General features: G+C 47.1%; 7 protein-coding genes across 7 annotated transcripts; 6 read left to right on the top strand and 1 right to left on the bottom strand.

The window, feature by feature from the left end:
- Window positions 1–236: 236 nt before the first annotated feature.
- FTJAE_3231 (myroilysin precursor) lies at window positions 237–1,334 on the top strand (the record flags this gene model as incomplete). The annotated part of the gene is made up of 2 exons (XM_037349507.1): window positions 237–453; window positions 1,210–1,334. The coding sequence occupies 2 exons, from the start codon at window positions 237–239 to the stop codon at window positions 1,332–1,334; spliced, it is 342 nt and encodes a 113-aa protein (XP_037209623.1).
- Window positions 1,335–1,836: 502 nt separating this feature from the next.
- On the top strand, window positions 1,837–4,082 carry FTJAE_3230 (dual specificity catalytic domain protein; the record flags this gene model as incomplete). The annotated part of the gene is made up of 3 exons (XM_037349506.1): window positions 1,837–2,912; window positions 3,453–3,590; window positions 3,638–4,082. The coding sequence occupies 3 exons, from the start codon at window positions 1,837–1,839 to the stop codon at window positions 4,080–4,082; spliced, it is 1,659 nt and encodes a 552-aa protein (XP_037209622.1).
- Window positions 4,083–5,055: 973 nt separating this feature from the next.
- FTJAE_3229 (LMBR1 domain protein) lies at window positions 5,056–6,204 on the top strand (the record flags this gene model as incomplete). The annotated part of the gene is made up of 1 exon (XM_037349504.1): window positions 5,056–6,204. One exon carries the CDS (start codon window positions 5,056–5,058, stop codon window positions 6,202–6,204), a length of 1,149 nt encoding a protein of 382 aa, XP_037209621.1.
- Window positions 6,205–7,074: 870 nt separating this feature from the next.
- On the top strand, window positions 7,075–7,644 carry FTJAE_3228 (shikimate kinase; the record flags this gene model as incomplete). Its single annotated transcript, XM_037349503.1, has 1 exon — window positions 7,075–7,644. One exon carries the CDS (start codon window positions 7,075–7,077, stop codon window positions 7,642–7,644), a length of 570 nt encoding a protein of 189 aa, XP_037209620.1.
- A 1,345-nt stretch (window positions 7,645–8,989) lies between these two features.
- On the top strand, window positions 8,990–9,754 carry FTJAE_3227 (dioxygenase; the record flags this gene model as incomplete). Its single annotated transcript, XM_037349502.1, has 1 exon — window positions 8,990–9,754. One exon carries the CDS (start codon window positions 8,990–8,992, stop codon window positions 9,752–9,754), a length of 765 nt encoding a protein of 254 aa, XP_037209619.1.
- Window positions 9,755–10,734: 980 nt separating this feature from the next.
- Window positions 10,735–12,216, top strand: FTJAE_3226 (twin-arginine translocation pathway signal; the record flags this gene model as incomplete). The annotated part of the gene is made up of 1 exon (XM_037349501.1): window positions 10,735–12,216. The coding sequence occupies one exon, from the start codon at window positions 10,735–10,737 to the stop codon at window positions 12,214–12,216; it is 1,482 nt and encodes a 493-aa protein (XP_037209618.1).
- Window positions 12,217–12,616: 400 nt separating this feature from the next.
- On the bottom strand, window positions 12,617–13,219 carry FTJAE_3225 (arylsulfatase; the record flags this gene model as incomplete). Its single annotated transcript, XM_037349500.1, has 4 exons — window positions 12,617–12,738; window positions 12,782–12,885; window positions 12,953–12,998; window positions 13,051–13,219. 4 exons carry the CDS (start codon window positions 13,217–13,219, stop codon window positions 12,617–12,619), a joined length of 441 nt encoding a protein of 146 aa, XP_037209617.1.
- Between the last annotated feature and the right edge of the window lie 1,471 nt (window positions 13,220–14,690).

The raw sequence follows: 14,690 nt of genomic DNA, 5'->3' as shown, positions 1-14,690 counted from the left end.
AAGCACTAATGTTACAGCTGAAGGCCAGCTCATGATCGTATTGTAGCTTCTAGCCTGAATACTATTAGTCAATGCTTCGTTAAGTCATGTGATTAGCTTGGGAACTTTGGTGCACATATGACTGCAGAGAGAATACGACCCACTGATTGCACATCTCTCAAGTATATAATGTTGCCATTCCTTGCCAAGGCTTGCCCTGTATCGCTTACCATCAAACACAGTACCTCCTAGCCATCATGAAGGTCACATCCTTCCTCACCGCCTTAGCCGGGGTCCATTCAGTCGCCGCCTACGAGTACGTCTATCTTGTCAACTCCGTCAAAGGCAACGAAGTCTCTAGCGGAATGGCATACTACGGTGACAAAAGTCCTCCAGGCAATATGGCTCGTCCTAGCGATTACACCGATGTCACTCATGGAACTTTCACATACTGGGAAGGGAAGGCTGTTAAAGGTAAGCTGAAATATTCTAGATTTCCACCTGCTGTATATGGTAGCTGACAGACCAAGGCAGATTTCGCAGCGGGGTAACCTTTACCTCTCAAATTGCGGCTGGTGCAGTTAAGATGGATTTGAATGCTTGGGCAGGGACAGGAAGCAATGGGTATAAGAAGTTCAATTGCTACAAAAGCATTGGCAGAAACAAAGGAGCTAAAGTTCTCTATGAAGTTGATGGATGGAAGGTATACAATGTTTACAACTGCATTAACCAAAAGTAGAAGCTACAGGATTTCTTCTGTATATTCGAGTCCTAAATACGAAACTCCATATAGCTGTACTTTTAAAGCTACTACTGGACTACCTCGTTATAAGAACCCCATATTCTATCTCTCCAACACAGTAGTCCTATACTGGCTTGGTCCTGTTGGCCATTGAACGGGATATAACGACTTCGGACCTTGCTCCATCTTGCTCCCGGGTCAGGGAGCTTCAATACATTCTCCTCCTCCAACGATCTATGAGCTACACCAAGGTCACGGTACAGCGGATAACCGTCCCTGTCTAGATGACCGGCGCCGTGTGTCAGCTGGCTCTGTCGTGGACTTCAGACAACCTCCAAGATAGATGGGTGGCATAGCTTCGGTATTTACGGAATTACGGCTGTCGCATGCCTAATCTCGGCCTCGGTTCATTCCGCCCTTGCCAACTATGTCATGATGTGTCTCCTTGTTGTTGGCCTACGACTACCGCTCATGCTAAACTGCGCTAGCGACTCGATACCTTTTCCCGACCAGGAGCGCCCATGCTCCTCAGCACTTGGTCGGTTTTGCTACTCTGACAGCTACCTGCGGCCTCGGCTGTGGTATCGTGATTGCTGCGCCAGGGTACCTTTAGTTTCAACCCAAAGAGCCTATCACCGAGGCCGAGCGAGAGCTAGAAGCTCTCCAGAAGCAGGACCAGCAACAACAGGAGCCATGGTTATCGCAATGATGATCATATAGGGGAGAGTGCTAGCATCTAGTTACAGGGACCTAGCTAGGCAACCAGGTATTTGATGAAGAAATGAATTTAAATGTGGCTGTTCTTAACCGAGTATATGTAATAGAAAACCTTTATATTTAAACTATGGATTCGCTATAACACGAAGGAAAAATGAATTAGGCAAGTGAAAAATCTCTGCCTGGTAATAAAGCATTTGAACCAATCAGCGTGCAACACGTCCAGCTGCGGATTTAGTGATTACATGTCTTCAGCCATGCGATTGAGGCTTAGATTCGCCAAGATTACAACCCTCGCACATAAACTTCTTAACTGGGGATCCGAATCTTTACTCTCGGATCGACGGCGTTATTCCTCTTCATTTCTTTCTCCTTGCTAATATTCTATCGCTGCCACGATGGACAAAATCACCAAGCAGTCCCCGTCAATAGAGTGGAGCGAGCTATTTGCGCGAAACCCCTCCTATGAGCCGACCACATACAAGGCACTCGACAACCTTGCGTCGCATGATGACCTCGCTTTTCTGCATGCCAAGTTCTGGAACGAGATCCGAGAATGGACCCGGAATGACATCACGGAAATGTCCCGTATTGTCCACATAGATCTCACGGGACCCGGAAGCATTTTTATCGGGGGCATGAACCATGCACTGAACGAAGATATCCTTGTAAAAAATGACATACAGGTCGTTATTGCTATCCATCCCAAAGACTCACTAGCATGGGACAAGAACAACACCTCATACGGGCTACAACGATTCTACCCCGACGAGAACGGCGTGATAAGCAGCATCGTGAGGTACCCACTTATCATCCCTCTCGAGGACAACGCCAACTCTAATCTTATCGACCATTTCGATGAGACTAATGAGTTTATCAAGAGGCATAGCGGCGAGGGGAGGAACATCTTGATACACTGCAAATCCGGGCGCTCACGCTCCGTCGCAGTGCTGATCGCGTATCTGCAACAGAAGCTCTGCTCCGAGAAAGGACTCGCGTCTTTGAAGAATAAGACTGCGGCGAAAGAGCAGATGCGGATACACCGCGAAGAGATCACAGAGGCGATACGTGCGCAGCGTCTCCCGGTCATTGTCATAATGGAACGGTTTAATGAGCTGTTGGCACGTTACGACCTTAAACTCATCGAGGATCCGGAGTATAGGAGCGAGAAGGCTAATGGGCTTTCTGCTTCTGAGGTCATGGAATCCACAGCTCCGAAGCTAGACAAACAGCCTGAGCTTATAACAAAGAAGCAGAGTAAGGTGGTGCAGACAAAAGGTGGTGCGGCGGTGCTCAAGATATGCGTTGCCACGGCATTCTTTAAGAACGGCCAGAAGCCTACAGAAGCCGTGGTACATCAATTCTTCGAAGTCAATGAGGCCTACTTCTACGAGCTACAAGGGCTAGAGTACAAGGGAAGGTCATATGTTGGCTCTCAACATGCATGTCTCGGCCTCGTGGAGTTTTGCTTTAGGTACGCTAAGGGCGAGTATGGTCTCACGCTGCCAAGTAACATAGAAGAGCATGTTAGAAAGGTTATAGCACAATAGAATCAGCGAAGTCATCTTAGAGTTTCAGTCTGAGCGATCCCTTAGCGGCCGGTCTAGGTGATTTTAAGCTTTTAGAGTCAACACAGAACTATCCAAAGAGAACGCCGTCAAATATCGGAGGTTGATGTCATACCGTTTCCATCATCTGCCCCGAAAAGAATAAGATTACAAGATGGAGATCGTTCCATAACGCATTTTATACATATCAGCTTCTCGCCTGGAGTACTGGTACGATGGACGACGTCCGATCCCGGGAGCTCAGCCCGACTCACGTACACGAACCTGACACCGTCCAAGTGGACGCACTTATGGCAACTACAAATGCGCAGATTTGCGGCTAATTTTCTGTCAATTCAAGTAAGTACCTGTGAGCAGGTCCGAGACACAACATCAGACCGGCTAACTGCTGCCATTCATCAATGAAAAGTCTACACAGCAGCGTGCGCTTCACCATCCACCTGCAGCACCCCCAGCGGCGGCAAGTCATGGGGCTGTTGCCATGAGACAAGCTGCTACATACCCGCTGCATGCGAAGATGCTTCAGCTCCCGATTGTGGAGGCACAGTTGCCTCACTCTGCCCTTACTCTCCCATCATGAAATGGTAAGACTACTTAGTGACTAGGGACAACATTGACGACTGCTATCTAGTGCATATGGAGCCTCGTCGCGATGCGTCTACTTTATTTACCAAACAGCCTCTGACGACAGCGCTAAACTTACGTCCTGGGGTTGCGATACAACGCCGACAACGTACATCATCGGACCGCTACAGGCTGAGCAAACCGTATCAGCAACGGCCTCGACGACGGACGAGAGCAACTCAAGCTCTGGTCTTTCAAAAGAGACCACGATTATTCTCGCCGTGATTCTCCCAGTTGTAGGTTTGGCGGTTCTTATTGCTGCAACCGTATTGTTCCTCCGGCGGAAGAGGAGAGTGAGCAACGCGATCACTGCGCCCAGTCAGGGTACAAGACCTGAGATGGGGCAGGCTACGGGATTCGCGACTACCCCTGCACTACTTCTGTATGAGATAGATGACGATGCCTTACGGCCTGAACTAGATAGCCGTGAAGTTCGTTGTGGGGCTAATTGATGAGCAAGATTGTATTCCATGGTGTAGAGGAAAATAACAAGCACTGGAGCGGCTAAGCTGCAATGTGTAGGTAAATGGAGACAATAGATATGAAATCGAGATAGCCTATATTGGTGTCTGCATGTATAACGTAAATAACAAAGTTGCAGTAGCTGAAAAGTCTCTGGCTATTACCTTACTGTGAGCGTGTATACGTTTAAGGGGAGGTAATAGAATTTAGAACCTCTATCTAGGTAATAAAAATCTTAGTATAATTTAATACAGATTTAGAGGATCTTAGACTCAATATTTTTAGTACTTAATCTAGCAGCCAGAAGGACCTACGGCAAAACCGCCCATTATAAACATGTTTTTCCGTCCAGGCATATGGCCGATACGGGGACTTTTGTCTGCCGAGTATAGCTGGAATTTACTTGCCTATCTAGGCTAGAGTGGGCACTGGTCGACAATCACGGGGCGAGGGGCCGACCGTTCAGCCCCTCATCAGCGTGATCTCCAACTACCAAGGAACTCATTTTCAAGTCCGCAGGCCGCGCCTTTTCTTCACGTCCTTTTCGGAACTCATCTCGTATTGCAGGAGGCGACTGTGTTGCTGTTATCGATCGCAGAATGATACTGACAGAAAGCGGAGTGTGGTCAAGATAACAGGGACTTTTAGACACAACTAAAGACTACCTACGTCATAGACTGGTCTTCTGGCTGACACCACTTGCAGGTTTACGGGTGACTCTTCTGTTCTAGACTCTACGCCTACCAAGCCAGACTGTCAGACATCGGAGAAAAATCCATGACCAGAGCTGTGACCTCCTGTGCAGGGTACGCGGAATAAGAGTTAAACATACATGCTGCGCCCCATACTAACTACAAAATTCCATCGAACCGCAAAGTTACAATCGCTTATTCGAGTATCTGTTTCGTAAGATCTGCCGCCCATCGGTTGCACATAGTCTAACTACAGAAAGTGAACTTCAGAATGGTTTCACTCGACTATGTCTCAAAGCTGCTCCCGTCGAAAGGCCTACGCAAGCTAGGCCCCAACCGAACGAATGTTGGCATACAATGGAAGTTTCAGACGCCGATGCCCTTAACTCTCGAAAGCAGCGCGCTTTCCACCGGTACACCACTCATAGGGGAGGCCATACTCGACGTGAGAAAAGATTTAGACGTCAAGAGCTTCTCTGTGACGTTGCGTCTCCATCACTACTACAAGAAACCTCTTCGTACCAACTGCCCTGACTGCGCTCACCATTATGTTCATCTCCAAAGGTGGACTTTCATCGATAGAAGAGTCATGCCATCCGACGGAAAATACCCCTTCATGTTCACCACGCGGCTTGACAACGACACGCCTCCCTCGGTTACGACACCTCTTTTGGACCTCACGTACGAATTATCTGCCGAACTCATTCTCGCCACTGGAGAAACAATTACCTGGAACCAGAATATTGAAGTGAAGCGTTCACTGTACAGACCCCAAGTCGTTCGTGAGAGTTCTATGAGAATTTCAGGAACCCCGTTGAACGCGCGTTTGTCGTCAGAGCAAATTATCAGACTGGACAAGAAAGTCAAGGTAGATTTCTCTCTCTCTAAACCCAGGCACGGAGGAGGTGAGATCTACGCATGGGAAGCAATCGGAGTAGAATGGAGGCTTGAAGAGCACGTCGAGGCCCCACTGGGTATTTGTGCCCGTCACGCCGAGCAAGAGCCCACCAATCATAGGCAAAGCGTCTCTCATATTGTAGCAAAGGGACAACCTCGCAAGGAATGGAGACCGTCCCAGAGTGATCAGGAGACGACTTCGACACTAAGCTTTGAGTATGGCCCGATTGCGACGATGGTTGCAAAGCGCAGCAAGTCATGCGTGTGCGAAGAGGCCTCGAACACCGCCCTGAAGCTTTCGCACGACTTTGTTTTAGAGGTTTCGTTGTCAGCAGTGACGATGCCATCTGACAAGGCTGATAATACTTCAGCATCCAACAGTTCTCGGAAGATAAGAATTCGTCGACCAGTCATCCTCACAGAGCGCCAAGATAATACTTTCGATAATACCTTTGAGAACCTGGGCGAAACGCTGCCGGTATATACGAGGACCGAATCTGATTTACCGGCCTACGTTGTATGAAAGGATTCAACGAGAGAACAGCTTTATGATTACCATGATTCGGAGTTTATGTATGTGTCTGTCAAAGGTGAAGTCGGTCTTGGACTCTTGATTGCAATCTTATTATACATCGATGTATCTGCTTCAAAATATATACCATTGAGTGCGGCACTCCCATCACCGTAGCATTTACCACTGTAACAATCGGTCCCATATGAGTTATGCTAAATGTTGAGTCGTTGAACGGCAATGAAACACCCGCCGGTGGTCTTTTTTGTCAGTCTCACTGTCTTATACGCACTCCTGGCCAGCGCCTTTATCAGCTTATTTCCAGCATCGCATATCGAGTGGTTTGGTGTTCAAGAGCTGCCACGGATTGCTGGTGACATGTATATGTTGCAAGGATTGGCCACTCTTGTCGGTACGCCTGTTGCGGGTGCACTCGTCCGAGGCGAATAATTATCCAGAAGCTCCAGGGACTACACTCCGATATCAGCGTGGACTGGTGCACTGATGGCTTCGGCTGCGATCCCAGTCGCTGGAGTGAGCCTCGAAGCAATGAAACAATCAGGTAACGGAACACTGAAACGAAAGTGGAATATGTGACTCTTTTATTAGTAAAGAGCTCTTTAGATAAGGTGTTTAAGGCATCTTGACACTTCTCAAATTCCCTTAATGGCCATTCTTTTGAGATACGCGACTTCGGATATCGGCATCTTATCGTACCCAGTGTGAGTCATTTGCTATAGCCGTCTTACTCCGACTGACCCGTGATCCTTCCCAATGGACTCTGGGTATTTCTCATCTACAAAAGTAACTAAGCGTTTATTGATTGTTAATTTTCCGGAGTAGCACTTTACTTATCATTCGATAGTCAACTAAAAGGAGGCCATGCCAGTTAAGCCTTGCCCAACAATTATTCTCATCGGCCCTGAGGGCGCTGGGAAAACAACTATTGGAAAAGTCCTTTCAGAGAAACTCGACAGAGAGTTATTCAGCCTCGATCGACACCGAAAAGAGCTTTACGCGCCTTTCGACTACGATCATGCCCATGCTAATAATCTATACGAACAAGAGGGCGTGGAGGCGCTATTAAAGTACTGGAAGTATTTTGAATACAGAGCTGTCGTGGACATATTGCAAAATGCGCTGAAGCCTGGAGATAGGTTTTACGGCAAGATTCTCGATTTTGGGGCGGGACATTCCGTTTTTGAGAACAATGAGGAGCTCGACCACGTTGCGGAATTGATTGCGGCTTATGAAGGAGTCTTTCTCGTTCTTCCGTGCGACGACGTGGATGAGGCGCTGAAGATCACGGAGGAGCGGAGAGGTCATGAGTTAAGCTACAATCGACACTTCTTGGACCATCCAAGTAATAAGAGATTGGCGAGGCATACTGTCTACACGAAGGATATCAGTCCGGAGCGGAATGCTGAGGAGATATTGGAATATTTGGATTGACCATGTTGAAGGGGGCTGATCGTTTGGTCAGGTATCTTACTATTGTGACTATGTGAAGTTTGTGGCTCTTCATATGAAACAACAGCTTCTGTGGGGATTCACATGCAAATCACATCTTTAGTGAGCGTCTACCTACCTAGTGAGATGGTCCGACCACTATATTCAGATTGACCATGACCCAAATTGGTAGGTGAGATGACATTAGGCAAGGCGTTGCAAGATTAAAATATAGCAACATTCCTCAATTGATTTTCAATCAAATTTCCAGTTATTTAAAAACTCCAGAAAATGTATTTGGACGCATCAAACAAGCCGATAGACGAGCTCCCTGTCGTCGATCAGTCATGTCTCAGCAATGCGATACTGACCCAAGATATCGATACAGTAGAGTCGATGCTATTCTTGGGCCGCGCATAGAAAGGCAGACGACATTTTGGCATTGTATAGTACGGGGCAGAATTTGAGAACCTCTGGCACTTGAAAGATGCTTAGCTTATTTGTACATCAAAAGTCTTATCTGTGCGATCGAATTCTTGGCAAGGCCAGTAGGAACACAATAGATCCAAACCTCACAACTATACTGATGTCATGATCTTCATACCTTGTTCAGCAAAGGAGGACCATGATTACTTTATCTTGTCTGCCAAGCTTTATTCATCGGCCCTATTCCATGCAGCATGAGGTGCCAATGTCCAGAGTGGCCATATATACGAATAGACACAGCCAGTATGTTCCAGACAACCACGAGACTCACTCAGCAAGGCAAACAGTTAAATATGCATTGGGTTCCCCTGCACCAGATATATGAGGCTGAAGTCAATGTCAATGTCCGTGTCTCGCCTAAAAGGCCGTGCCATGGCAGTCGTTAAACTCCGACTACTTTAGCTGACACAAGAGTGGAGACTTACAAAGCCATTACATACTTGCTCAAAACCCAACAAAACGTGGAACCTCGACCAATTACCTTGAAGACGATTAAGATGCTTTACCGTTCCCGCGGGAAGAACCCACATTTATCGGAATTTATCCGCAACGGCTGAGACCTTAGCCGGAACAGAGATGCAGGCGATATGTTGAAAAGGGAGATTTTGAGCGAAGTGCAGCGGGTAGTGGCAGTTGGTAACATCGTGCTAGAGTGCCTGTACCTTAGAGTTTCATTAACCGAAACATTGACTGGAGCTTTTGGTCCCCTGCCCTATTGGTCATGGCGTATACGTCAGCTCGTAGTCCAAACACCAACACTTTCACAACTTAACCATCTTCTTACCACCATTCAACACCTCAAGATTCGATGTTTTATACACGGACGATAAATGGCGTCGATTTATCCTTCGAGGACCGGGGCATGGTCACATCTGACCCAACAATAGTCTGTCTTCCAGGCTTAGGTCAGGACCACCGTTGCTACCAGTACATCCTCCCTTTCTTGGTGGGCAAGTATCGCGTCATCAGAATTTTATGGAGGAATCGCGGCGCCACCAGCGAAGCCGCGGGAAAATGGACCGTGGAGGATCAAGTAAACGATACGATCGCAGTTTTGGGCACTCTCCAGGTCCAAAAGTTCATTCCCATTTCTCACTTCCAAGGAGGTTGGTGCGCCATGGAGATGGCCGCACGTCTAGGGAGGCAAAGGGTCCCGGCTGTGCTATTGACCGATTTCATCCTCACTCGGCCATCAGCAGAATTTATCAAGAACCTGCAGATGATGCAAAACAAGGAGACTTGGCAGCAGGTTCAGGCCCTGCTCATTAAGAAATGGCTTAACAACACTTCCAACAGGAACGTTCTAAATCATTGCGAGAACGATCTAGACACTAACGGATTCGACAACTGGTCCTATTTTTGCTGGGTGGTGGAAAAGAACTATCAGCGCTGGGGTTCACCTATGGAGCGACTTGAGGCTATCAAAGACCCTCCTTTAGTTCGACATGTCTTCAGCCATCCCAAAGAGGAGGCTTATCTTGCGGAACATGAGGAATTTGCGCGAAAACACCCTGATTGGTTCAGCTTCGCCAGGCTCCGCGTGGAATCGCACTTCTCCGTTGTCGAGCTACCAGAAGCTGTGAGTCTGCAATTATCACGTCTTGTCAATCAGATAAAGAGCAAGTAGCAGGGCGAGCGAAACTACAGGTTGAGGTGATTATCAGATTCAGGCTTGACATCAGATAGAACGGGTTTGCTGCTTGCCATACAGGTAGCAGAAAACAAAGCAGAGGTTTAATAACTGCAGATAGCAAGGCGTTTATCCACCCCAATGTCTCTTATAGTGTCAAGTTCCACTCTACGGTATATAAATAGAATTATATCAAAGATTAGCACAAGAATAACAGACTATCTACCAGCACAGGGCTTGAATGAGCCTCCTCGAATTTGGGTACCTGGCCTGGCGTTGACCTACCCTCGTCTTGACCCCGCAGACTGGGACGCTAACGGCGCACAGGCTCGTTTAAAAAACTGCTGAACGAGATATTGGAGGTCGGTTCTGGTCGGGGAACCATCGGCCCGGTTCAATGGTCATGTTGATCCGGGCCGATGGTGTTCTTATCTTAGCTTGATTTATCTTATCTCAAAACATTTCAATCTAACTGTACTCCGTAAGCTGAGTGTTATTGATGCTAGCCCTTAATAACCATTGCGAGATCTTATAAGACTCTTAGTTGGGTCATTGGGCAATTCCTTTAAGGTATGTTGGCGCTTTCTGCATTCCTTTTTAAAAACTAGGTATCCATGTGACTTGTAACAGGCCACTTATAATCAAGCTTGATAGTGGCGTATATGCCTTATTCCCAATTGTAAACTTGTGGCATTGAGTGGCTGGCGTTAATCCCCCCTCTTAGCTATTCAGAATCTAGATGCTATTTTCCTATGTCAGCACTAAGATGGTTTAAACAAGCCAACAATGGTCTGGAACGAACTGTAACATCTTAATTCAAAACCAATCAGAAGGGAATGAGTCTATCAGGAGATCCATTGCTTGGGGGTTAAATACAGCAGACATGGCCCATTTATGGTCGACTTATGTGCCAGATCTTCCACGTATCTGCTTATCTTTATCTCGCTTCTATCAATCCCTCTATTTTCCAGTCCAAGATGATCTCTGATGACCTCACTAGACAGATGAAGGTGGTAACAACCCACGACGTTCTACATGCTGCTTCAATCGACAACCCTGAGAAGTACATGCCTAAAGAGGACGTCGAGAGTGATAATGTCAACAAGGTTCTGAAGGTGGTTGTCTCTGTAGGCCTCAATGAGGTGCCCGTGGTCGGTGGCATGCTCTCAGGGTTACTGGACCTGTTTTGGCCTGGTGGCGATGATGATACATGGGAGGGTATCAAAGACAAGGTAGAGCGGCTTGTTGATGAAAAGATTGGTGAGGAGACCGCCAACGCCAACCGGTTGAGACTTAAAGGCATCTTTAAGGCTCTACGAAACTTTGCAGATGAGCCAGCGAAGGTCCAGGCTCGCAGCTTCCACGGAGTACTTGACATTCTGATGGAAAACGAGCCGTCATTTATCGAAAACGCAGCACCATGGTATAACCTTCCATACCTGGTTCCCTTTGGCACTCTCTACCTATCTGCACTCTATACTCAATGGAAGTATTGCAAAAAGATCGATAAGGTCAAGGATTCAAAGTCGTCAGAGTCGTCGTATAAAGAAACACTTGAGAGAGAGGTTTATCGACTTCAAAGGTTCGTCCAGGAAGCGAAGAAGAACTGCATTGAGAGGCGAAAAAAAGATATCAAGATGAAGGGGATGTATGCCGCTTTCGACCAGATCACGATGGAGGACCCACATAGTCATGCAGAGGTTACCGTTACGGGTGCGTTGGGTGAGATGGAACCCATGTTCGCCAACGCTCGCAAGCAGCTCGACTTCGAAGTTGAGTTCAAATACAGTGCAGAGATCGACAAGATCCTTGAACCTACACGTCTCTGGGGACGATTCATTCCTGGACATGAAGACGACGTCCAAACCTATCACCATCTGGAATATCCTGGAAGTATATGGAAGGGCATTACGTCAGAGACAAAGTTTACAAACCCACAAGCCGCTTCCGGCACCCTGGGGAGGCTTTGTAAGATTGAGTTGCATGTTTGTCCAGACTACTATGATACCAAAGAGGTCGTCGGGCTTTCGTTCATCTTCGAAAACACAAAACTTATGTTAGGGTCAAGCCGTGGTGGATATGTCTTCAACATTGACCTCGGAAAGGAGGCGGTCATCGTTGGAGTGACAACAAAGGTCTCAACTGACTACCGAGACAGAGATCGAATCGAGTATATTGGATTTACCAGCGCGGTTCCAACTATAGATGGCCAAGGACGTTTAAGGTATGAGCAGTCATGGACATTGGGGAATAAATTTCAGCCAAGGGATGGAGTTGAATACAAGGAGTTCACTTGTACTAGTGAAGATGGAAAGTCTCCGCCAACTTGCATGCTTTATGCTGTCGGGTGGTCTTATGATCATACTAGCGACGGATATCTTGGAATGTTCCAGCCGGTTTTTGGCTGCTTAGAGACAATTGAAAGAGATGGGAAATCTACTTGGTCGTTTGAGAATTAGGTGGTTTTCTGAGTTTAGCCAGTGGGAGAAGGGTTTCAGTCTTTATGTTTTGTATTTGGCTTTTTTTTCGAAAATACATCGCGCGTGCACTAGCAGCTCTGGTTTCGTCGTTGAGCTGGTGCTGCTCGGCAGGTTCACCAGACACAGTCATCACTGAATGAGGGACAACAGATTTGTTAATCAGACTAACATATTTTAGCTTCTATAGATGTTTTTATAGAAGCGTTTTGAAGTCTTTAGTATAGAAGCCACGATACTTGTCGCATGGTTATTTTGGCGCTTGAAGTGTCCAGTGCAGTGCTGAGAATGGGAGATACGCAAATGAAGGCTGTTGGCGCTCTTCAACTGTGTGTTTGGAGAGGTAGCCTACAAGCTTGTCGGTGTAGCCATCTAAAAAGTACTAATCTTGGCCCAATTCACTCTCAGCGAGAATCCTTCCGTCCTCGGCACACAGCGCTTGTGCAGCTATCTCAAAGAATTTCACCGGTTCAGACTTGGAATCTTGATACTCGGGTTCATACGCTGCGTATGTGAGATAAATACGCAACCTCTTGAAATTACGTACCAAAGTGATTTGCACATCCAGGCAGCAGAGCCAAACTCTTCTTGAACCCTCTCTTTTTCGGATGATGCTCCGGTTTCAGGCCAAGATGCCGCTTGCCGCTCATGCTGGTGAAATAAAATTCGGGAAGTGCAACAACCCGCTCATTGAGATAGCCTTCGTGTCCAGACTTACCCTTGTGAGCAGGTCAACTCCTGGTAATCTCTGGAGTTGATCTGACCTAGCGATATGGTGATCTGTGCCCGTCATGAGCATAGACCTTGTAGGACTACATGCTGCAGCGACATGGAATTCCGTGAAGCGAATGCCCCTGTCTTCTGAGGCGAGACGGTCAATGTTTGGTGTTGAGATTTCTGAGCTGTAACAACCGCAGTCACTGAAGCTGAGATCATCGGCGACGATGACTAGAAAGTTTGGTCGTGTAGATGGTAATGAGCCCATGAGTGATGAAACCAAGTGGTTGTTCAAAGTTTATTGGAGTGATGAAAGACGACTTCGCCATATGAGAGGATCTAGCACAGCGAGAAATGGTACAATTTTGACCGGCCAGAATGGAACGGACTTCACAGCATTCGCCTCGTGAAGGCCAAGAAATAGCTCCGGGTCCCGCTGACTCTGCCGCCGGAGCCGCGGGCAAGGTTGAGCCGGGTTAGTTCCGGCAGATCTCGCTACCGGTGAGGCTAAGGCCCCCATATCTCTTCGCACTTTCATCTCAACAACGTGATACTTACCAGGATCTGAGGTATACCATTTTTCAATTGGTACTTTGTCTGATTCTGAGTTTGGATAGCGTTGTTGGTCAGCGGTGGCCGTTGATCTCCTCTCCGATCTCCAATACCACTCTATTGTTAGCTGGTAAGGATCGCCCATGTATAAAGACGTACCCAGCCCCTGATCTTGGATATCACATCTACTGCCATCACCAGCTCTGCGAAAAAAATCTCATTAGACATCTAGTTTATTCGTATTGTCACGGCCCGCTTTCAAAGCGTACAACATCATGGCAGACAATATGATCACCGCCGCCAAAACCAGGCGATTCAGCGAGATGACTGGGACCATGATCTTTCTGTTGATGTACTAAACCTTGTCTAACCCCATTTTAAAGCTGATCTAAAGCCAAGAAGTCAAAATTCATGACAGTAGGAAATCATACTTTTGCCGTTCGTAAAACTCTTGCTCATTGGTTACGATTCATATACAGAAGACTGTTTTGCATTGTCATTTGTTGCAACATCAAACTTTCAGAATAAAGACCTTTATCACTGCCCTTCTCGATCTTCCGACTGTATTTGCCGCACTAACAGCCAAGGCTGGAAGACAGGCCAGGGCCTGCGCTTGCGCCAATGATGTTCGTGAGACACAGATCGGCGGCTATTGCCCATATATCGCTGGCATTGCTGCCAGCGTCGATGGACAGGATTATGTAAGTTATATTTGACCACAGCTTAACCGCCCTGTTTCATTTTGTTTCCTTCAGTCCCATCTGTATGAGATGCTTGATATGTCAGTTTGACCATCTATTGAAACAAGTATTGACGATATCGTTTGTAGCTCTTCCCTGCTGCCACCTACTCTGAGTATATGGACACCCGCTTCACTGCGGAGTTCTGTCCTGGCTACTTGCCACCCTACCCTAACCCAGTTTACAAGACTGCCACGGTTTGCCTGTTGATTGGAGATCTGTTAAGTGTGCTAGTGTCTGTAGTAAGTTTTGGGTTTTAAAAGAGGCTTCAGCCTCCAGGGCCATAAAGGTAAAGGACACTAATAAACACATACGGGCAAAATACTCGTCGCTCTCACAATTGCCTAAGATCTTGCTTTTGGCTGGTGCTAGTGTCAACTGGGGAAAAAGACTAGCTTCAATATATACAGAACATAATTTATCGTCCATCAATTCGAATACAAAGAC

Source organism: Fusarium tjaetaba (assembly GCF_013396195.1).
Source record: "Fusarium tjaetaba strain NRRL 66243 chromosome Unknown NRRL66243_c0000063, whole genome shotgun sequence".
NCBI lineage: Eukaryota > Fungi > Ascomycota > Sordariomycetes > Hypocreales > Nectriaceae > Fusarium > Fusarium tjaetaba.
The sequence above is the reverse complement of the archived record's forward strand: the minus strand, read 5'-3'. Positions and strand labels throughout refer to the sequence as shown.